General features: G+C 45.8%; 1 protein-coding gene across 1 annotated transcript in view; it reads right to left on the bottom strand.

Annotated features, from left to right (window-relative positions):
- Lcp2 (lymphocyte cytosolic protein 2) overlaps positions 1-23,539 on the bottom strand; it is a 43,730-nt gene that overhangs the window by 13,268 nt on the left and 6,923 nt on the right. Inside the window, exons 3-10 of the mRNA XM_021177401.3 lie at positions 22,955-23,001; positions 9,526-9,591; positions 9,044-9,075; positions 8,124-8,161; positions 6,850-7,048; positions 3,882-3,979; positions 2,402-2,468; positions 2,213-2,296 (exon numbers count right to left, since the gene is read on the bottom strand). Of these exons, the coding sequence (XP_021033060.1) occupies positions 2,213-2,296; positions 2,402-2,468; positions 3,882-3,979; positions 6,850-7,048; positions 8,124-8,161; positions 9,044-9,075; positions 9,526-9,591; positions 22,955-23,001 (631 nt within the window). The remainder of the gene's footprint in view (positions 1-2,212; positions 2,297-2,401; positions 2,469-3,881; positions 3,980-6,849; positions 7,049-8,123; positions 8,162-9,043; positions 9,076-9,525; positions 9,592-22,954; positions 23,002-23,539) is intronic.

Below are 23,539 nucleotides of genomic sequence, written 5' to 3' on the forward strand. Positions count from 1 at the left end.
GTCATGGTCATGGTCATGATTGTGGTCCTCATGGTGGCTATGGTGGTGGCAATGAATTTTGTTTGCTCACTTGCTTTGATCTCTTTGAGAACAGATGGTATTGAAGCCAAGTATTTATACCCAAGGGCCCTTCAACATTATAATTAAGGTTCCAGTAGATCTGGAAGCAGGTCTGCTAATACCTGAGCATGTTGGATCTCAGGTACCTTGGCTGTAAAGTCACTGTAAGTTTGCCATAAGGGTCAGATGTAATTTATATGCAAGGTCAAGGACAGGATGGATGTGGGTTGACAGATGCTGGCTAGCTCCTCTTTCTTTCCTACTCCCCCATACTTACTACCCTAAGGTACATGCTGACACTGTCCATCTGGAATCACAGATTCACAGAATCCCACAAGGGCTGAGTTCATGTTTGACCCAGGAAGGTCTGAGGAGCTTGCCCACTTTGAATAACTCACTAGCCAAGAGAAAAGCATTCTTGGGGCATAAAAGGAGTTTCATAAATATTTAGAGTTAGAGATTAAACATCTTATTTAAAGGGCCGCTCCAAAAAGAAATGAATATTCTTTGGCCAAAGTAGGCTTTCCCTTTCCAGAAAGTGTTTGATTCATAAGAAACAAATCAACCAACTAAACAGCGATCTTGTGATATGCATACACTCTGGCCATGTTAGGAGCTTGATGGTCACAGGCTAAGCATTAGTGGAAGAAGTTAGTCATTCCACAGCTTCATTGACAAGGATGTAACTCAAAGTTCAAACATGGATCATCAGGAAACATCATCTCTAAAATGTCTACAGACATCGCAAAAGGTGACTCTTTAAGAGAGTGCGTTCTGTATACAGATGACTGTGAAGTCTTCACATCTGTATCCCACTTTCCTGATGCCCTGGCTGAGAGAGCAGGGTTCGAGTCTGGATCTCGTCTACCTTTCTCATTATATGATGTGTATAGCTCTCTACAGTGAACTGCAAATGCATGATTCAGCAGAGTTAGATTGGGAGTCAGAGGTACGACAACGAGCTGCAGCTTCCAATCCAAGATCGCAAAGTCATTTCACCAACCAAGGAGAACACTGAGGCCAAGGAAGGGCAAAGGCCTTGTTCAGAGTCCCACTGAAGAGGAGAAGGTATGGAGCCTAGATATGGATTCTGTTTAGGTACCTCTTGCCCAGATACACCTTGTCTACAGCAAGTTCAAAGTCAGAAAGACATGGGTTCAAGTCTTAACCCCCCTATACAAGACAGAGCATACTATTTAACCTCTCTGACCCTTCATCGTCTAAGAGGTGGAGATAACACACCCTTCGCTGGTTTGGCCTAAGGATGCAAAGCACCTGCCCCATCCTAGATGTTCAATAAATTGTAACTAAGTTTTAGGGATGAATTAAAGAATACCTCTATGTAAGGGTAGCTAGAATCAAGGCAGCTGGAACCATGAGTAAATTGTGGGAAAAGTCCATCGTGTTTCATCAACTGAGCGCGCCACCGCAAAAGGCAATTTTGACATCTGAACATTTTAGAAAGCGTTTCCTCCTAAGAGAGCATCCTCTTGACACGAGACCGTGGCCTAAGGATGCAGCATCCTCTGGGTCAGCAAACTAATAAATAGCAACCAAAACAGCTGACTGCAGCTCTCCCGGTGCTCTTGCCTCTCAGCCCATTTCCTCCTTGAGTACCAGGTTGCATCCTGCTGTGCCTTGGCCAGAGTACACACAGCTCACGGGCATGGTGGAGCAGGCACACAGCCCAGGGACTGAGAGCAGGGCTTCTGGCCCCAGGCTGATCTGGGTTTAGGTCTCTATTTTCATCATTTGGTCACTGAGTAATGTTAGAAAGTTACTGCTTTGTGCTTTGATTTCTTCCTCTGTAAGATGAGGATGTTTCTCACAAATTTACAGTATTATGCCAGTAGTAAAATGAGATTGTGTGTGTGTGTGTGTGTGTGTGTCTTGGTGGAGTTCTCTCCCCAAATATGTGTGTGTATGTATATGTGTATGTGTGTGTATGCATGTATGTATGTGCTTCTGTATGTATGTATGTTTATATATATACATATATAAGTATATATATGAATATTTATATATATATATGTGTGGATATATATATATATATATATATATATATATATATATATAGTGTGTATGTATGTGCTTAGCACTCTACAAACGTAGCCATTATTATTATTATGCATAAAATACAAATAATACCAACCTGGTATGAAGGGCTCTCGGTCAAGAGGGGCCAGTGAGCGGTCCAGGGGAGGTTTTGTGCTTCTGTCTATTGATGGAGCGGGCACTGTAGTATAAAAGGTCAGTTAAGTAAGGTCAGTTAAAGAAAATGAAAGCATCTGGCTGGGGATTGGGAGGACGGGCTGGTGGGCAGAAAGCAGCCTATGCTTACACTTTGCTGTCTTGTTGTTTCCACTTCTGCTGGGCTCTTCATTGTTGGGATGGGGTGGAGACAGTGGCTGCATGGAATTAAAAAAAAATAAAAAAAAATCCCAAACGTTTAGAAGCTTTTCCACAACAGCTTCTTTTCGTCTTGGTGACATTCTCTCCCCAGCAGCTGGATCCCTTTCCTTCATCTTCAGGTCTGATCCACAGTTAGCTGTCCCCTCTGTCAGCTGAGCTTCTGAGGTTGTGCCCCTCTGAACGTCCTCACTCTCTCATGCCCCAGGCCTTCAAGACGGCAAAGGACTAAGCCGAAACTTCCCTACCAAGCCCTCCAAGGGTCTAGTCACATCAGAAGTGAAACACGAACCCCTGTGAAACGCACACGAGATGCCCTGCCCACCTTTTGAAGCCATTTTTATGTTCCTCGGATGCTCCACGTTCCCTGCATAAGGATCTCCTTATAATTCTCACAAAACCCAAAGCTCACGCATCACCACGAACATCTCTGTGCCTGTGTTTCCTCTGCCTGGGATGTCCCTTCTGCTTTCCCTATCCTATGACTGGCTCACCCTGTGCCCGCTCAATGTCAGCTCTGTACCCTCTGTCACGTTACTCGATCCCCTGCCTTCCTAAAGCATACACCTACATCTGTGTGCTTGTTTATATCAAAACGTTATGAGAGTCGGGGCATTGTGTGCTGTTCCATATTCTTCCCCCGGCAAAGTGAACACTGCTGTGAAGTGGCTGCCTAATCAATATCTGTCGAAGTGATGGGCAAAGCCTGCCTCCCATTGGTAGAAGTCAAAGTCTTCAGATTTCAAAAGCATTTTGAGGAGGGTCTTCGAAGATACTGAGACCTCACAGTAGCGAGAATCCCCTTCTCACAGATCGCCCCCTCCTGCTGGCATCTCTGCTAAAGTGTCTTGGCCCCTTGCGGAAAGAGCACATCGCCAGATACTGACTCCTTTAGACTGAGCTTCATGTGAGCTCTATAGGAACTGGACCATATGCTGAAAGAAAAGGAAACGTGTGACTTTGTGCCACTGTTTCTCTCGTGGGCTTAGCGGTGTTGGAAATCCTGTGGTCAGAAGGCGGTCATCCCTGGAATTTCTTGATGTTGCCAGCAGGTGGCGCAGCGCTGTTTGAAGGAGGAGGCCTACCTCGAGATTCTTGGCAACACCGGAAGATGCCCGACCAGACTTGGCTCTCCCACAGTTAAATAGGGGAGGTAGCACAATGATACTGGAAGGGAGTATCTCATTATACACGCAGTTCATATTATTTACGGTGCCAAAAAATGCCAATAAACATTATGACATACATAGAAACTGCTTATCACAAAATTGAACCACTGAACAGAACGTGAGGGTGTGCATTTTCTCTTACAAACTTAGAATTAGGTGAAGATGCTCAGTTCCTTTTCTTTCTACTGGAAGAAAGAACTGTTGTGGAAACAAAGCGGCCTGGAAGAAAGGGAGGAGGCTTACCGAGTGATTCCGGCCTGTTGGCAGGGGAGGGAGGGCAGGCTTTGGTCTCAGCGGGGGCACCGGAGGCTGCTGGGAGACCTTGCCGGTGGGAGGTCGGTCTGCGGAAACACAATATTAAAAAGAAAGAAGAGCCATTTAATTCCATCCATTTAATTCCATCCGGGAGGCAGAGAAAGACAAGATCTCTGAGTTCAAGGCCAGCCTGGCCTACAGAGCTAGTTTCAACACAACCAGGGTTGCACAGAGAGACCTTGTCTCAGAAAAACCAAACCAAACCAAACCAAACCAACAAAAACCAAGAAAGAAAAAAGGAAGGGAGGAAGGAAGGAAGGAAGGAAGGAAGGAAGGAAGGAAGGAAGGAAGGAAGGGAAGAAGGAAGAGAGAGAGAGAAGGAAAGAGAAGAAATAAAAATTTGAAGTGAGTGTTGTCTAATTCAGTTGTCTTCTAGAACATGTTATTATACCTGAGTGTGTAGCTTGAAGTGTCAGGAGCACCTGACCCTTCTCCTCCAGATCTACACCAGTACCAGCATGAATCTGAGATAGTCAAACACAGCCTGGGTCCTACAGGAGGCAGGAAGTCCTTGGTCCCTCTCTGTCCCTCTCCTGCAGATTTGGTTTAACTCTTCTTACACATTGGAATAACTCCTATTGTCCCTCACCCAAGCAGGTACTATCTGAGACACTGCTACTAAAAGGAAGCCTCCACAGCAGAATTACCCCAGTGAGTGTTTTCAGATACAATTCTTCATGTGTAGATGTGCATATGCATGCAACACGATCCGTGTGCATGTATATGCACATATGCAAATACAGAGCACAAGTGTGTATGTTCAACATGCATGTGCACACATGTGTGCCAAGAATCATGAGTGTATGCCGACACTTAAGCATGCACAGAGACATGTGTGTGCGTGCCTGCATACATATGCTCACACTGCACACACAGCTGCTTGTCAGTTCTCTGCCACCCTCAGGAGCCCCTTATTCTGTTGCTTCCTTCCCTGTACCAGTACTCTGAGCTGCTATGCTCTCCCACTTCCTCCTTCTCCTTCCTTAAAGGGAGGGGCTGGGCCCCAATTCTGTTACCAAACTAAACAGCACAGGGCTTTGCCCTAGACAGACACACTGTTCTGATTGCCACAGAACTGCCCAGAACCAACTTGACAAGTTTGGAATTCCTTACCCCTTCGGCTGGGACAGCAAGAGGGCAAGGGCCTCTGTCATCTTGTGCTTTGGAGCCTGGAGCTTTATCAGAGCCACAGAAACCCTAACATAACTGACTGATAGTTTTGGGAAGATGGTGGAGGGAGTCTGGAACATCAAACTGGAAAGACCATTGAGTACTCTCTTGACCTTCCCATTTGTCAGCCCTGTGAAGAATGTCATTTCCCTTCCAGAAAGAAAGGGCTTGAAGAAGTATAGCAAAGTAAAAACAAAATTCGAGGCTTTTGGGCCCAGGCTTGGGAGTGTAGCCTTTGTGGCTTAGTGCTCCAGGTGCTGGTCATAAAACAGATAGCTACATTCCTTCCTCCACCTACCCGCTTCCTGGGTTCAATTCAAAGAATGGCACCCTGACCATTACTGGAACCTGCAATGCAAATGTGCTATCTTTAGGGGCTCTTAGATTGTTAGGGGCGCTTAGAAACTGTCTTGAGAGATAACCTGACACTTGTGACTTTATACTTCCTTGTGACTCTTAACTGGTATTTTTGGTATTTTCCAACAACGCCCTCCCCACCTCCATGAGTTGTGGTTTCTTCCTTTAAATACCCCCTTACTCAGCTACTCGGGGCGCCATGGTCCTCTACCCCTGCGTGGTGTATGACCATGGGCCCAAGAACGCTCTCGAATAAAAATCCTCTTGCAGTTGCAGCAAGACCGTTTCTTGTGTAATTTGGGGTGTCGCCTCTCCTGAGTCAGAACGTGGGGGAGTCCTTACGTTGTGGGTCTTTCAGGCTCAGGCAAGGAGCAATGGTGAGCCTGGGATCCACACCACAGGCTGCCCTTCAGAACCTCCAATAGGCCATGTTCCTTGGGACCTCAGGGACTATGTGCTGTCGTTTCATGTGCTTCAAATGTTCCTCCCCTACCCTTCTCAGCATCATTTAACCAACCCTTACTCAATTGCAATACAGTATTTAACATCAGCCAAAGACTGTCGCTCAAATACCACATCCTGAAGGAACCAACACATTTATTATGCTAGCCTAAAGAAATGACTGGGTACATTAGTTCAGTGTTGCTTCACCCACTAGACTAAGAGTGCTGAGGGATGAAGGTTATCTTGCTCACTCCGTGTCTTTGTGACAGGCACCTAGAGACACACGCCAACTTGGTTGTCCTTTTCTGCTCCATTTTTCTAAGTCTGGAACAGCCTTGATGTTGGCTGAAGCTCCCTGTCTGTTAGCTTTCGTGTTCTATCCTTCAGTACTCAAAGTGAGGTGGTGGGGCGCAATCTGAAGCAGAGTGCAGCACAGCTCCCAGAGTGAGACACAGTGTTCCTTGGATGCAGAGGAAGCCACGTGTGCCTATGTTCATTTTCTGTCACCTCCTCTACAAAGGCACATCCTTCCTCCTGGTGGGTTCCAGCACATGGTGTCTGGCTCATAATAGGAGATGAGTAATATTTGTGACTTTGTGAATGAATGAATGAATGAATGAATGAGGAAGAGCATATGAGTACAGAACAGCAGGTAGATGAGGAACATCCTAAAAAGTCTGTCTCGTGGGAAAGGCAGAACCAGTCCCTCTGAGTGCCCTCATATTTGTCGTGACCTTCTATAGAGGACAGTGCCACATAACCGCCCTCTTCCCATCAAGCCTTTGTCCTTGGTTCTAGTATTAGCCTAGAGAGGCAGTCTTCAGCCTCAAGCCACCAGTTTTTCGTAAGCTGAGTAGCAATCAGCACCCAGAGAAACTCAATGAGCAGCTTCTCCCAGGCCTGCGCGTTACAAAGAGGCCCTTACCGATGTACATGGAGTTGGTGTTGTGGAAAGAGTTGGGGGGCAGGATGGAGCTCTGCAGAGCCTCCTCGTTGTTGGAGGGTGGAGGCTCATAGTCAGCAGCATCGTCCACCAGGGCCTGTTCCTCCTCATTAGGGGACTCATAGTCACCATCGTCCTCCCCATCTGGATCATCATCGTTGGGACTTTCATAGTCATCTTCCTGTCAACACAGTGGAGGGACAGCACAGCTTGTACAGGTGTCATAGGGCAGCATTTCCAAGACCCCAGCGCTCTCCCAACAGCTCTGTTTGCAGAGACTGGAAACCCATGCTTTGAGACAGAATTGCAGACTAGCCTCTGGCTGAGCATGGGAAGACTCAAGAGGAGCCTTGGCAGGGGTCTAGCTGCTGAAGCACAAACACATCTGGAGAAACTGGCTCTTTTGTTTCTTTGGTACAAAATAAATTTGTTGCATTCCTTTGTTTTCCCATTTTAAGAGAAAAAAAAAACAGACTTTACCCAAAACCATTTTCATTTGAATGAAGTACTTTCACTTACTAGAATCCTAATAAGACAAGGGATAATCTGTGCATGGTTTTTAAAAGACCTAGAGGTGGCCGCTTACCAGAAAGACCACTTAGACTGAGAGTTGGGCAGCCTGGGACCCAGATCTGCCTCTACCTGACGAAGAGCTTTGTACAAGGCACATCCCTCCAGCTGTCTCCTCCATCACAGGATTCTTAACCCCTGTTTGGCTGTGTGTGTGGTGACCATGTATAGTTTGATGAAAGGAGATGCATAGTCCATTGGCCTCTGAAAGGTGTCGTCACTGCGACCCTTCCCATGTAAAATTGGTATGGGAGCCTTTCTGGTGTTAACACTTCATTCATGTCCCCTATGTGTTACTGATGGTGGCTTAACTCCATGAGGAAAGTTACAGTAGCAAAGATTTCTAGGAAAGATAGTAGAAGGGAACGGATTGCTATTGGGTTGATAGTGGTGATACATGGTGTGGCCAGTAAGCTACAGCCCACCTCTGTAGTCCTCGGGGAGCTCACTCATTTGCTCACTGAGTGTGGCTGCTTCTCTGCCACAGAGCCAGAGCTGAGTCGTAGAGAGAGAAACCTCTGGGCTTCCAAAGCTGGAAATATTTACTTTGGCCCTTTCCTGGGCACTGAAACGGGATGTTTCAATGCCTTGTTGGTGGAATGAGTTGCTCCTTTTCCAGCATTAAGATCAATGTAAAGCCACCCCAGCCATCGATATAAGGGTAATTTAGCCCAAGCCATACTCACAAAGGATGACCAGCCACCATCGTCTTCTTCGTGGCTTTCTGCAAAGGAGATAACACCACCATCAGTACCCAACAGAGAGTCAGAGCAGTTCTCCCTCCCATTGTCCATCACAGGCCTTCACTCCTCCTTCTCCATGAATGGGGCCATCACCTGCTGTGTTGAGTACGATGTAGCCCACCAGAACTCATGTTAAATCCTAATGTAAACGCATTGAGGGGTAATGGGATCGTTAAGAGATAATTAGGTCAAAGGAACCTCATGAATTGATTAGTAGAGACTTGGGTCTTTCAAGACTGGAGTAAATGTCACATCAGGACCTTGTGAGAGTTGATAACCTATTACAAGTACACTCTTGGTATTCCAGTCACTTGGACACATGCCTCTCACTATTCTCATGTTTTCCTATGTGGTGCTATTTGTAATGCAATCTAAGCCAGAAGTGTTAGAGCAACAGAAAACACACTGAGATGGCTGCTTACTATTGGCCATAGCATTTGTACCCAAAGAGTTCATCCTACCAGAGAACAGCAGTGGCACCTAATCTTTCTTGTCTCTATATAAAAGTTAACAAGGATTGTCTTCCCAGAATAAGACACGGGGCCTTATTCATGTGGTGTCTTATTTAACAGGACTAGGAAGGGGCCAGGAACCCCAAACCCTAGATGTTTTGTGCAACTGAACAATGGGAGACTGCCTGAAATACTCTGACACTGGCTCAGATGAGGTGCTCAAAGCCGAGTCTCTGCAGGATACCTCTAGAGTGGATTCTTCATCCTATCAGAGGGAGCCCAAACCCTTTCATGCCAAAGACCTGGCTGATGAGCTAATGAGTCATGTCCCACACACAGCACTCAAGGAGGCCAGAACTGAAGCACACATCACCTCCTAAAGCAATTGTCTCTCAACCCTGGTACCTTTACCTGTCTCTTCAAGAAACCGTGGAATCTGGGGTCTGCAAAAACAAAAAGCATCTCAGTAGCCTGTCAATCTAAGGACATTCCCTTTCCCCAGGCTAGCCCTCTGCATCAATAGGGATCATGTCTCATTACCCAAGGCTTGTGTTCTTGCTGCTTTGCAACCAGAGTTTGGTTGTCCCCTCTCCCTCCCCATGCTGCCTCCCAGCTTCTGGAGACCACTAAAGCCACAATAGTGTCACAGAAAGATGCTTGTGACTGTTTAAAGATCTAGGGAATGTGCCCTTGATGTCCTGAACCTGGGGACAAAATGTTCATCAGAGAGGGGGAACTTCCTCTGCTTCTCATGACCCCCGAGACAGAGGGGACCACCACAGTGAGACAGTCGGGGCAAGACAAATGTTGCAGATTCTTTTAAAGTCTCAGTTGGTATTTTAATTTTTGAGTCCCTCCCTACAGAGGTGCCTAGGCCAGAGCTGCCCACTCACTTGCGTGTGAAAATGCTCCTTCTCTCTTCGTTCTTGTTGATCTCTTGACTCAACTTACTGAGAAGTCTACAAGATAAAGACACACATGAAAAGAGAGAGCAGTCTCCTCCTGGCCTCCCCTTCCCTGGTCCACATGGTCTCTATGTTCATAGGCTCAACTTGACCAGTCTTCTTTATATCCATCCTCTACAAGTCAGTCTTACACCTTGCTCCCACCTAGCTAAAACTTACCATCTCATTTTTTTTCAGGACCTGACTCAATACCAATCACATCTCTTGCTCCCATGAAGCCTCTGTCATGTGCTGAGCCTTCAACATCTGGCTCTGAGATCTCCTGAAAATGTGATCAGCTTACACCTGCCTCCTCACTGCTCTGAAGATCTGGGCTCCCAAGATATGCACACTGGAATTGTATCAGCCACTGTTCTGTGATTGTTCTTAAGTTGCAGCTCACATGTCACAACCACTGTGGTCCCCTGAGCCTTGGTTGATCATTCTTGTGTGGATTGCTTGCTTATAGTCATGACCAAACCATCTGTTAGACCCAGAGGCTCAGCTGCCCATGTGTATTTTTTTATTGCACCCTCCAATGGGCTGCTATTCATCCTGTTACTCCATCACACACACACACACACACACACACACACACACACACACACACACATTGTCCCTCTTTGTATCTACTTAGTAAAGTGGTATGGTGGTCAATCTTGTTTATCAATTCAATTTGATTGAGAGACACCTAGGAAATTAGGACATGACAATCCCTATGTGTCTGTAAGAGTATTTCCAGAGATGATCAGATCATGAGAGCTTTAAACAAAGCAATGGCTTGACTCAGATTAGGCAGGACAGAAAAACAAGGCAAGTTATGGAAATGTAGGAAAGGAACCCTTCACCCCGGATCAGCTCAAAGACTCTCACCAGCTCAAGAAGTCAAGCACAATTGGCATTTGCTGCAAAGGCATTCAGAGACATTTTATAGAGAAATATTTAAATGACATTATTAAGATAGTAACAAGTCATGCTAAGGATCTATGTGTGCACAACCTTTCTCCTGTCCCAGCTGAAAGCTGAACATTTTCTCAGAATTTCACTAGAAGTTATCCTGGCAGTGAAAGACATGCATGCCCTCATCCTTGCAGCCTTGTGGATCATGGATTATTTTTATAATATTGTAATCCTATGGAACCATCTGGTAATTTCACTTATCAAGTAATCATGTGAGGTGTAACTTGAGAACAGCCAAGCAGGACTTTTGGGGATGGCTAAGATACTTAAGAGCTACTGTCCTTGAAGAAGCCCACACCACCCTCTCTGGATATCTTCTTCCTCTCTGGGCATCTTTTTATAGTAACCCCATATGTTTAAAACTATGCTAAATACTCTTTACATTTTTAATAAACCCAACTCTGCTTCATTCTGGCTCATCTTGAAATTGTTTTCTGTAGTGAAGTCAAAGATGGCTTCACATGAGTGGAGGTCCCTGAAGGATAAGGGGATGCTTCAGGCCACTGGGGGCCTTGTGGTTTGTGTCTCATGCCGCATAGCCACAGACACATTTATGCATTTAGATTCTGAAGAGACTGTTGGGAGGAAGTAGAACTACAGAAGCGAGGGTCAAGTTGAAAGACATTAGTTCCCAGAGACGTGCACTTGAGGAGGGTTTTCTGCCCAGTCTCTCCTGTCTCTTTCTGCATTCCAGCCACCATGCCGCGAGGGAATGGCTTTGCTTCTCCTTCCCCTTTCACACTGATTCTCTGCCTCCCCACAGGCCCAGAAGCCAGCTAAAGCCAAAGAACCCAATGGAAACCTCTAAGGCCGTGAGCCAAAATAACTACTTCCTTTCAATTGTCTTGAAAGGAATTTCATCACAGCCATGAATAACTAAATCACCCACAGGAATTTTTATAGAAAAACATTCCCCATACTAGCCCATCCTCTCTAGTTTTGCCAAGGGAGAGTCTGCTTGAGTCACCCTGACCTTGAGCCCCGAGTTCAGTCAAAATAGCTAACTATACCATGTGCTCAGGCGCACCATACAAAACCAGCAAGTCCCCAAACACCAGCATAGGGAGAGCCTTGGCTTCCAGGCTGTATCTCAAGTAGGCCCTAGCAACCCTAGAACTGAAAACTCCACATTGCAGACTCTAGGAGTAAGAGAAGGAACTTCAGAGCTCATCCTAATTATATTTTGTAGGAGATGACAGGGGCTCAAACAAAAGGAAGGATATTGTAGATTAGTGATGGGCGCCACCTGTCTCCACAGCACACATACTAGCCCATCCTCTCTAGTTTCCAACTCAGTATTCTTTCAAGGTATCACACCCTTGTGCAATTCTCTCTGCATTGTCCTCTTCCTAGCTGTGATAGCTACACTCAATCTGTGTCCCTTCTGCTGGTTGGCAGCTCATGGAAACAAGTTAGCCTAGTGCAAATTGGCTAAATTAGCAAGGGCAGTCCTTAACAACCCCTAACGTTTCTATTCCTTCCTCAGCTTCTAACTCACTGCTCAGGACTCTCCGATCTCAGAGGAGTGATGGGGCAGATGAACTTGAGCAGCCGAGCGACTCAAGAGAACAGACAAACAAGGCAATGGTAAGCCCTCCATAGGAACCCCATTGTTGGAACTTTAGACTTGAAGCACCATCTACAGCATTGGTTCTCAACCAGAGGGTTGAGGTCCCTTGGAGGGGTGGAATGACCCTTTCACCGGGGCTGCCTAAGACCATTGGAAAACCCATGACAATTCATAACAGTAACAAAATTACAGTTAGGGAGTAGCAACAAAAATATTTTTATGGTTGGGGGGATCACCACACATGAGGAACTGTATTAAAGGGCCACAACATTAGGAAGGGTGAGGAGCACCTGCTCTAGAGGGAAAAGCGCTTGAAAGCTGAGGTAGGGCCAGGGTGGAAGGGGTGAAGTGGGACAGTGGGAGGGTGGGGGAGACATACAAGGGGCTTTCTAGTTTTCTCTAAACATAACATGAGGATGTTTGTGACATAATTATGGCCACATGTGACCTGGCAGTAGTTGTTTAGAGCAGATAGCAGGCAGGCTAAAGGTCTCCTATATGATGGTTAGAGGAATGTCTGTCCTGCATCCTGCTAGGGTGGGCGGCAGCAGCTGCAGCAGCCACTTCTGTCCTGCCCTGTCACCTGCTTACTTTAATGCATGCACTGAAGTCCTTCAAAGTGCCAAGAACTCTGCTAGGCACTCAAAAAGTCCATCCCAGAACAACAAAAGAAGCTCTACTCTTGGATTGTAGAGAGAAGCAGACAAGGGACCTGAGGAAAGGGCTCAGTCAGTAAAGTGCTTGCTGCACAAGGCATGTGGACCTGTGCTATAACTTTGATCCCCATAACCATATAAAAACTAAGTGTGGCACAATGCTCTTGTAATCCCAGCACAGGGAAGGCAGAGACAGACAGATCTATGAGGTCCATGCCACAGCCAGCTAGAGCCACAGACTGTAATGAAAGACCCTGTTCTAACAAGGCAAGGTGAATTACTCCTGAAGAATGAAAGCTGAAGTCTTGTCTTGTCTTTACACACATATCTCACACACACCTACATGCATACACACACACACACACACACACACACACACACACACACACACACACACAAAGAGAAAGCCAGAACGTGTGTGTGTGTGTGTGTGTGAGAGAGAGAGAGAGAGAGAGAGAAAGGGGGGGGGGGGTGGGCAGGTAAAATAACAGATGATGTTTATTTGAGACAGCCTGCATTGTACATGCTGGCTTGAATTTTGAAATCTTCCTGTTTTGGCCTCCTGAGGGGTGAGATTAAAGGCGCATGCTACCACCTGGCTAATAATGAACTCTTACACAAATAATGTTCAAAGTAAGAGGGAACCACATCTGCTCATGTGATGGTGGGAAGTGCTTGGGCAGGAAGATAGTGGGCTTACAATTTAAAACTACCAGTACTCAACAAGTAGGAACCATTTGAGCAAGGGCCTGAGGAAGGTGGAACTGAGCCAGAACTCAATTCTCCCACCCCACAGAGCTTAGCTGGGCTTTAGCTGGCTTCCACATGCTTAGGACTCTTTAAAACGTCTCCTACTCTGTGCTGTGGCACTTCTCACCAGTATCTCTCACAGCCAGGCAGGGGCTGCTGGGGCTCTAACTGGAAAGGAAGGAAATGCTAAACCACAGGCCCCATGCAGAGCAGCAAAGAGCTGAGAAAGGCAGGAAGGTGCACTGTGCAGGAGGCAGCAAAGCCTAGGCCTCCCATGATGGCTTCGAAGAGCTTCTGAGAAGCCTTCCTAAACTGTGGGGACCCCCTCGCTGAGGGGTGGGGTGAAGGGAAGCGGGGTAGACTGTTGAGTTGTTTTGCTAGCCAGAGGACAGGGAACTGGCTGTCAGCTTTGCCCAGACCTACCAAGTTGCACCCCACCCCCAGTGGATCAAGTGACAGTGAATGGCAGAGATGACACAGCCTCTCTCTCCACACAAACCCCTAGCCCTCTCTCTCTCCAACCTGGGAAGGAGGAAGAGAAGGCTGGGGATCCACACAGTAGTTCCTTCTGCTTTCCCTCATCTGAGAGTGGTGCTGGCCCTGGGAAGAGACTGAGCCTCTCAAAGGAAGTCAAACCACATAGTGACCTAGGTCCCAGCTGAAAAGTATTTCTAACTTGCTGCATGACTGGGCCAGACTTCATTGTCATAGTCTGTCTCTCCAAGTGATGCACAAGGAACAGAAGCTTCAGGCCTGAGATTCTGACTATAATGTCCTATCCCAAGGCCAGCATCTTCTATGTGCCTTCAGGACAGCATTTTCCATGCAAATGTCAAAGATTTTTGTTTATTTGTTCATTTGTTTGTTTTAATCTTTGTTGTAAGTAGGTTACATTTGACAACTTGACTTCCTGCACATCAGGATCACCTATGCACCTGTCACATAAGTCCCCAGGCCTCCCCCAGGGTCTGCAGAATCTCACAGTGGGTGGGGACTAACTCCTACAAACCCGTGGCAGTTCTAATGATTAGAAAGTCTTGCAGAGTAACACCTGTCACTCTTGATTCCAGTGGAGATTGTTATTCATAAAAAGGAAGAGAAGAGGAATAAGAGAAGGAAGTTTGTAATTATGAAAGGAGTAAGGTTGGAGAGCGGAGTAAAAGAGACTCCAGGGCATCATCGATCTGAATCTGGCCCCCAGCTCTTCTCTATAGTCCGAGATTCCGTTCTAGCATCAACTTCACTAATTGTATTCCACTTGTGAATCTTGAGCCAAATGTGCTGATCACTCAGGAAGAAAGAAATGCAAAGGGAAGAGAGATAAAGCACAAGTGAGAGAGAGAGAGAGAGAGACAGAGACAGACAGACAGACAGACAGACAGACAGAGACAGAGAGAGAGAGAGACAGAGAGACAGAGAGACAGAGAGACAGAGACAGAGAGACAGAGAGAGATAGAGAGACAGAGAGACAGAGAGAGACAGAGAGAGAAACAGAGACAAAGAAACAGAGACAGAGTGTGCATCAGAGCACGGCACACACGTTAGGCCTTGTCTAACACAAATTTAAGTTCTGCTGCCTCATTTGCACCATATGTCTAGTAGCCAGTGAGTGTGAAGGGAAGGCTATTTCCTGTCATAGCTTGATCGGTAAAACTGCTTCCTACTCCCATTTTGGTTGGCATGCTTCCTTGGAAGGCTAATATCTTGCCTGGATATCTCTCCAGTACACCATACCCCAAGGCCCAGGACAGGGTAGACATGCACACCTGCCTGGAGCGGCACTTGTCAGGGTGTCTTCTTCTATCTTGGCCTCAGCCCTCCTCCAAGAACTCCAGCACCATTATGGCCTCTGCTTCCAATTTCATCCTTCTCTAGGGAAACTAAGTACTCTCTACCTTAAAATTCCTTCCTTTTTGAACCAAGAGGCAAATCTTCCAAATCCTTCCTTAGCCAGAGAGGAGTCACATATCTGTCTGATGACTCAGGAAGGGCCTCTCATGGCCTCTTAGATCTCAGGGGAATACCACATGTAGATGAAAAAAAATCTCAGGGAGCAACATGACCTCCCAACTCTCTAGATGAGCTTCCTGCCTACCGTCTACCTGGATCTCCCAGCCATTTGCGTGGCAAGCACAGGTAGTTAGCTCTGTCTGTGAAACTCCTGGCAACTGGGAGTCAATGTCCACGTGCAGCTGAGCCCTTAAGTAGAGTTTCCTGGACTAACATTGGAGGAAAAGATCTGGCAGTTGAGATGAAGCACTCTTCATTGGGAAGGATGCTAAGGGTCTGGGCACTTTTAGACTGGGATTAGCCAGTGGATGGTAGAGGGAAGGTGCATGCTGGAGGGGGGTGGGGTTCAAATTAATAATTGCTTCTGTGTTGCTGGCGGCTGCTTATTTACTTGTAGGTAAACAAGGTTCTTTCCTCTTCTGAGGATCCCTCTCTGCTCCTTCCTCAATGCCTTCTCTTCCTTGGGTATAGAGATAAGCGCTCTGCAGATGAGATAGAAGGCAGTTTCTGCTAATAGGAAGCCTGCAGCTTATAAGGAGTGACATGTGAACAGTGGGCTCTGTACTGCTCCCCTGCTGGATCTAATCACAATCACGGTATGTGATGGATATAGTGAATGTTAATGATAGGCATCAGCTCACACCTATCTTCTGCCTGCACCTCCCATACCGATGCCCCACCTCACATCGTGGGTGGGCTCAGCCTACGCTCTGTAAGATCCCTTCATCATTAAAATATTCAGGGTATCTGTCTTGATACTAACCATGTCCTGAGAGAATGACTGTATTTGTAGAAAGAGAATTTCATTACAGAATCGACCTTTGTAATAAAATCTGCTTAACTTTGTTTGTTTTTCTTACAAAAGATTATAGAGTTCATTTTGTCCTGGCTTCCTACCCCCGGGGCACGGGCCTTGCCCTAAACTGTGGTTAATACACCCAGTGAGACTCCCTTGAAGAAAACTGCTTTCTGCCTTGCTGTCAACTGCAGTTGGTTTTAAGGTTGGGATGGGGTGGGAACCTGGGTCTACTTTCTCTACTCTGTGCTGGGACCCTATCTGGCTTGAACTTGTGCAGGATTTGAGCATGCTGCCGTAGTCTCTGAATCCTTATGCGTATCAGCTCTCTTCTATCTGGAAGACACTGTTTCCTTAGAATCAACCAATGCTTGGAGTCACCTCTGACTCTTACAATCTTTTTACTCCCTTTTCCACATAGCTTCCTGAGCCATGGGGGGAGTGGTTGGATGAAGGCATCCCATTTAGGACTCTGGACATCAAAGTCTCTGACTCTCCATTCATTGACCAGTTATGGCTCTCCATTTAACTCTGGTATTTTAGGTTGTTGGGAAGGACACAAAACCATCCTGAGACATGTGATCTTATTTTGATTTTGTATTTGTCTGCAATCTCTTTTTGCCCTTAAGGACAATGTTCAAGACAAATCAATCTCTGTAGAAGATGGTGGAATAGTAATTATTAAATATCTATATTATAAGGACATAGTCAAGGAATTTATGTTACCTTTATCTTCCTCTTTCCCTGACAACTACCACTTTCTCCTTCTACAGATGGGGAAACTGAGGCTCACACTATTTGAGTGGCTTTACTGTAGGGGGCAGGAGGTAAATTAAGCTCTAGAATCAATCCCTCTCACCCCATAGACTGCCCTGGATATTCTCTAACCCTTGCTTTCTAGCAAAAACAAAAACTAGTGAAAACTGGAAAGTGTCCCTAGGAAGGTTTTACATAAAAGACAAACATACTTATTTGGTGGATTTGATTGTTTTAGTTTGTTTTATTTCCCCAATATTTCTTCTAATTTTCCTACTGACCCATTGAGCTTAGTACCATTATTATTCCTAGTTTACAGAGGAGAAACAGAGGCTCAGAGAACCAAGGCAGTGTGCCCAGAGTCCTTACAGCCTCTTGCTAGTATGAGGATGCCCACATCTAACTTGCTCCCACACTTTCCGCTGATTCTTCTCTAAGTCATCTTTTATACCTCCCTGGACAGACCCAAGACGTAAGTCTTCCTTACTGTTTTGTTACATTCTCTTCATTGCCTCTTACAGAGGCTCACAGGGCCTTTATAAATTGTGAACGGAACATACCAACTAGTCATGTCAGCCTCTATGTTTCCCTCTGACCTGCTGCACACACTCCAGACAGACATAGGAGAAGTTTCAATGAATATCCTATCCCCTGTACATTAACAATATGCTTCCTTCTAGAATGATCCACAGTCACCTTTCTGTCACTTCTACTTAACTTCCTTCCCCTCTTTCACTTTTTTTCCCTTTTTGGCAACAGGTTTTCATATAGCCCAGGCTCGCTTCTAACTCGTCTTCTGTTGCCGTAGCTGGCTCGAACTCCTAACCCTTCTGCTCTTGTCTCCAATTACTGGGATTACAAGCATACACTACTATGTCTGGCTACGATTGGACCATTCTATGCTTTTCGCATTAGGCTATAAGCACAACATGTGAGGGACCTGTCCTTTTTTTCTTTGCAGTCTCACATTGACAAGTCTTGAGACACTGCAGGCACCTTGCTAAATAAATGAAGCATTCACAGAGTAGTCATTTGTATAGGAACCGAGAGATGGAACTCAAATGTCCTCAAAGGACCAAATATATATTTACAGGAAAAGCATTTCTAACACTTGGCATCCTTACACAAAGGATGACCCACATTAGCAGCAGGTGCCATCCCATTCCTCCTGAGAGATGTTCTCCAACAGTTGCTGTAGAGAGGGCCAGCATTTGGCATGAGCTCTCTCAGAATTTGTGTGTCTGGAAAAGTCCTGTTTTACCTGCACTTGACAGCTGTTAGACAATGCACATTTACGGAGCACCCACTGCCCACCAGGCACAGTCCTAATGATGAGCAACTGCAGTACCAAAGCCGTCTCCATTCCCATAGCTCCCTTCCAATCACTCATGTCCTTTGACCAAAGGCAGACACGTTTGGAGGCCTCCAACCTTCTCAGGAATCCCACAGACAAGTAATTATTAAGACATACTGTTTCAATTTTTTTTCAATAGCAGGAAGTATCGTGAAGACTATATCAATGCAAGTTGGTTAAGGTTTCTGCCTTTCTTTCAGAAATCACTTGTCACTGGGAACTCATCTTGAGACTTTCTACTTTTAGTGCTTAAAGGATCTTCTAGGTGACATTGATTCTGACTGAAGCCCCACCCTCCAACGTCACAGTCCCGCCTCAGAGTTCGATGTGCTTCCTCTCCTCTGACTACTCGGTTGATTTTTCTCCTCACTGGTTATCGCTAGCTCGTCAGTTGTCTGGGGGGAAATTCAATGATAATGCATCACAGAGCAGCAGTCCATCTGTTTCTTGGGACTTGGGGTTTTGTGATGCCTCTTGAATCTGAGGACTTAACTTTTATCCAACTCTGGAATTTCTTGGCTACTATTTCCTCCTGTATTTGATTCTGCCTCTCCTCTGCTCAGCAGGCACATCTTTTGAGAACCTTAGTTCTGCACACTCAGCTGGTTGAAGTGGCTCTACAGTTGCCAGATGCTCTGCCCACTTCCAGCAGTGGAGAGCAAACCCAACGTTTCGTGACTGCTAGGCAAGCACTTCAGCCCCGAGCCTCCCCCCCCCCCCCGCTCCCTGATAGGTTTTTGGCTTTGCAACACTTCCTGTTCCCTTGGATTTTGGAGAATTTCTCTTGCTCTGGGTTCATGGTCCATGACTCATCTTGTTAGTTGTTATCAACTTGACACACGCTAGAGATACCAGAGAAGAGGGAACTTCACCTGAGAAACTGTCTCCATGAAAGAATGTGGGGCATTTTCTTGGTTGCTTATTAATGGAGGGATACATCACACTGAGGACAGTAATCTGGGCTGTATAGATAACATACCAGAATGGGAGCCTAGGAGCAGGTTGATAAGCAATTTTTTTTGTTCCTCAGAGGTCTCTACTTTAGTTCCTGTATCCAAGTTCCTGCTTTGAGTTCCTTCCTTGGCTTCCTGAATGATAGACTGCGATCTTCCAGTTTCTCCTAGTTGCTATTGGTTATAACGTTGATGACATCAACATGGAAGTAACTAGGGCACTGACATGTGATTCTACAAAACCTAGTTCCTGGTGAAACTACAGCAGTTTATCCATCATCTCAAATACTTTGATCGCTTGAAGGTCTGCACAGATCTGACTTTGAATTCACAGAGCCTGGCTACGGTGCTCCTTTCCAATAGTTCCAGCTATCTGGGACAGCTATAACATGTTTGTTTCCCGTCACTGTCTTCTTTTCCTGTTTATTTCCGTCCTTGATACTGATTCGATGCTACGCATTGTTTTTGTTTAGTCGTGGATACTTTTGCACAATCGAGTTTTATTTGAAAATGTAGTAAAGTTGCTTGGGAGCAGTCTGCAACCCCTCTGCCTTGTTTTTAAGATTCACTTAACTGAACCAGAAGAGGTTTTAGATTGCCTGACAGTTCTTCATTTTGGAGGCAAGGCCTTTCTGTGCACTCTTCTCGGTGACAGAATCTGGCCATCCTGGGACCTGGCTGGTGGAAATGGGCACCATTTTCAACCCTTTGGTTCCTGTTACCTTTCTGATTGGATAGGTTTTTAGGTCAGACACAGGTCTCCTGCTATGCATAGGCTGACCAGCATCCTACTAGACAGGGATCCTGGGAATTTTTCACTAACCCTTTCTACCCAGCTTTCTCCTCTCAGGCACATGGTTAATGGACTGTCACCTCCTGTAGTCTCAGCTCTGCCTTCTCAACTTGGGGATCCATCAGGCCCAGTCTCCTGCTCTTTTTGCCCCATAGGAGTTGCCGCTGGGCTTTGTGGTGAGAACTACCGTTAAGTTGCTAAGAACAAATCCCCCTTGAAGCACAGGCAACAGATTTGCTTGAGCACTGTCATAATAGAATATGGACCTCAAATTATACTTTCCATTTGTTTTTAGAGGAAAAAAAATTCTGTGAAACCTTTGATGACTTCAAAACACAGAATGAGCAAAGCCTAAAGTGTCTGAGGGCTAAGTCTGTGGCCAACTCTGGCTCTCGTGTGCCTGACTTTTAACAAGAACCTGGTTCGTGTTTAAAGTGTCACCTTATGCGCTCGTGGAAATGCACATGTAGCCTCTATATAAAGTTGCCACCCTTTGTGCCTAGGAGGTCTCCCAGCAGATATGCCTGAAGATGTAGGTAGTACTAAGCCTAATATAAAGGGGTGATTCTGCCTATACAGGAATTCTTATGATAAAGACCAGTTTATAAACTGGACACGGTAGGAGATTAACAACAGTTAACAAAATGGAGCAAATGTTACATTCTGTAAAATAAAAGCTATGTGAATGATTCTCTCTCTCTCTCTCTCTCTCTCTCTCTCTCTCTCTCTCTCTCTCTCTCTCTCTCTCTCCATATTTTTATTCTACTGTGTTTTCAGGTGCAGTGGATCATGGGTAACGGTAACCATGGGAAGCAAAACCACAAATGAAGAGAGACTAGTATAGTAGTCACCAGGTACCTATAGCTACAGAAATATGCCTGGTGGCCTGGTAGAAATGGGTTAACCTAAACTGATTAACCTAAACTGAACCAGCCACATGTACTTAGAAAAAACTCTAGGGGATCTAACACAGGTTGGTAGCTGTACGGGTGAACCCTTAAGGCTTTCATTCCTTCACTCTTGTGGACAAAGGAGACCCAGGAGCCAGGCTAAGTGTGTCCTCATGTTTGAACTTCCCTGGACTTTCTACTTTCTTGGGGTGCTTCCTTTTTATCATTATGTACCCCGAGGCCCTTAGAACACTAGAGAATATCCAAAGTGTAGATGTTTCAAACCCATAGTATCAAGTAGGACAAACTCATGGTCAGCTTTATACTGATTTTCATAATGTTTAGAAACATTTGAGTCACTATTTTAAAATCAGGAGAACATTTGAATTCATGTTTCCAGCTAAATTTTGATCAATTTGAAGACTGGCCATCATCAGGTCCACAGTGGCCAAAGCTGATTGGCTGCTGTGCTCTCAGGATAGACCAGGTGATATCTGATTTTCCGTGGCCAGTACTTCTTCCCACTGTTTCACCAGCAATCAACCTTTGTGTCAGTTATCTTTAAAATCGTAATTCCATATTTTTATTTTGATGCAAAAATATTTCTCTGGAGACACTTGTATTCAAGGAAAACAAAAACAAAGGACTCAAAAGGGATTTGTGTTTGCAACCTGTCTTACTTTGTACACTGCCTGGCCTCTATACTTGAGCGTGTGAGGCTTTTGCCAGGACAATGAAGAATCCATGACATGAAACGCATACTGCTACATCCCATTTCAGTACCCAGAGTAGACATTACTAATCGATTTTGGCTCCTTTTCCTCAACATTCTTCTTAATACTACACCATTAACAGCTAGTCAAAGAAGTCAATATTGATAGACGAAATGATGCCATTATTTACGGGTCCACATTCATTTACTAACCAGGAACCCGGGGTTATCTTAAACCAACGTGTCAATGAAGATGCTGTGAGGAGCTAGAGAGATGATCAGCAGCTAAGACTATGGGACCGTGAAAAGCAGCCTGTTTTCTAGTCAAGCTAGGTTCAAATTTTGGCTCCCGGGCCAGAGTCCGCCCAAGGGTCTGTTCTCAGCTATTCCATGACACCCAGCGGGTCTGGGATGTCAGAGAGAGAGAACCTGTCATCCCTAGCCCTGTGTGGCCCAGGAACCCCAAAACCCGCTCTTCTGTGGTACCCCAACGGTCTGTGGTGCCGGGAGAGTTGGAGCCAAGACTGTGGCTTGCCCTCCCCGGAGCAGGGTTCTGCAGGGTCCTGCGGCAGTCTCCCCGAGCTCTGGTGGGACTCAGGTCTCTCCTACCCCTTTATTTCCCCATGCCTGGCACCCCACATATAACCATGTGTTGCTCATACAGAGGTCCCGAGTTCTGTTGCCAACACCCACATCAGCTGCTTCACAACTGCCTGTTACTCCAGCTCCTGGGGCTCTGAGCCATCCTTCTGGTCTCCCCGTGCATCTTTACTCAACACACACACACACACACACTCATGAAAGCACACAAACAAACACATCATTTTTAAATAAAACAAATCTTCTCAAAGATGCCACAATGAAACCGTAGGCTTTCTTGCTTTTAGTACTATGTTCATAGGCCCAGGCTACCCCATCAAAAAGGAAGTGAAACACACAATCTAGTGTTGAAGTTCATGTTGAAGAAAGCATCCAACCACTAGCAGCCCTGGATCTGTTACTTCCTTCTTCTAACTCATTAAGTGACTCCTCTTCCCCAGACCCTCCCTTTGCCCTCAACCTCCCTACCTGCTTTACCATGACAAATCACACTGATACACGCCTGACTCACTTTCCTCTAAACAGGTTCTTATTTCAACCTGCTCCCATCCTGCTGCCCACCAGGAGGATATACTCACGGCATCCTCAGCTTAGGAAACTTCTGAATGTCATTTTCTGTCAGGTTCTGAAAAGAAGACACACAGGACAGGCATGTTAAAACAACACAGGCAGGGCCCTGATCACGTGGGTTAGAGGGTAATGACAGAGAGCCTTGGTGACTATGGTAACCCACTTGGAATTGCTTCTTCAAGGAGAACCTTGAAATAATTGGAATCTGTGTAAAATTTTCTGAATTACAGAGAGGACATAAACACACATGAGGAAAATCTGTGAAAATAAACAGATTTTTTTCATGGGCAAAAATTTGCAACATCCCCATAGTTCAGATCCCCAGTCAGTAGTGCATGGGAAGGGAGCAGTTAGGGTTTAGTGTTGTTAAAGGAAGTGGGGCTGAGGTGTCTTGGCAAAGTGCTTGTTGAAGCATCCAGCCCATCCCTTATTAACCTGTGGTACATTTTCTGACCAAGCTCCTGTCAGGCTTCCTGAGTTATAGAGGAAGGATGAAGGGAACAGCCTTATACGTGGAAAGCAGAAAACCAAAACTGTTTTCAGAGGGTGGCACAATGAGTTGAAGTCACCTCGGGGTTTTCCAGAGGGACATT

This window comes from Mus caroli, unplaced genomic scaffold (assembly GCF_978045245.1).
Source record: "Mus caroli unplaced genomic scaffold, Mus_caroli_1 scaffold_13, whole genome shotgun sequence".
Taxonomy (NCBI): domain Eukaryota; kingdom Metazoa; phylum Chordata; class Mammalia; order Rodentia; family Muridae; genus Mus; species Mus caroli.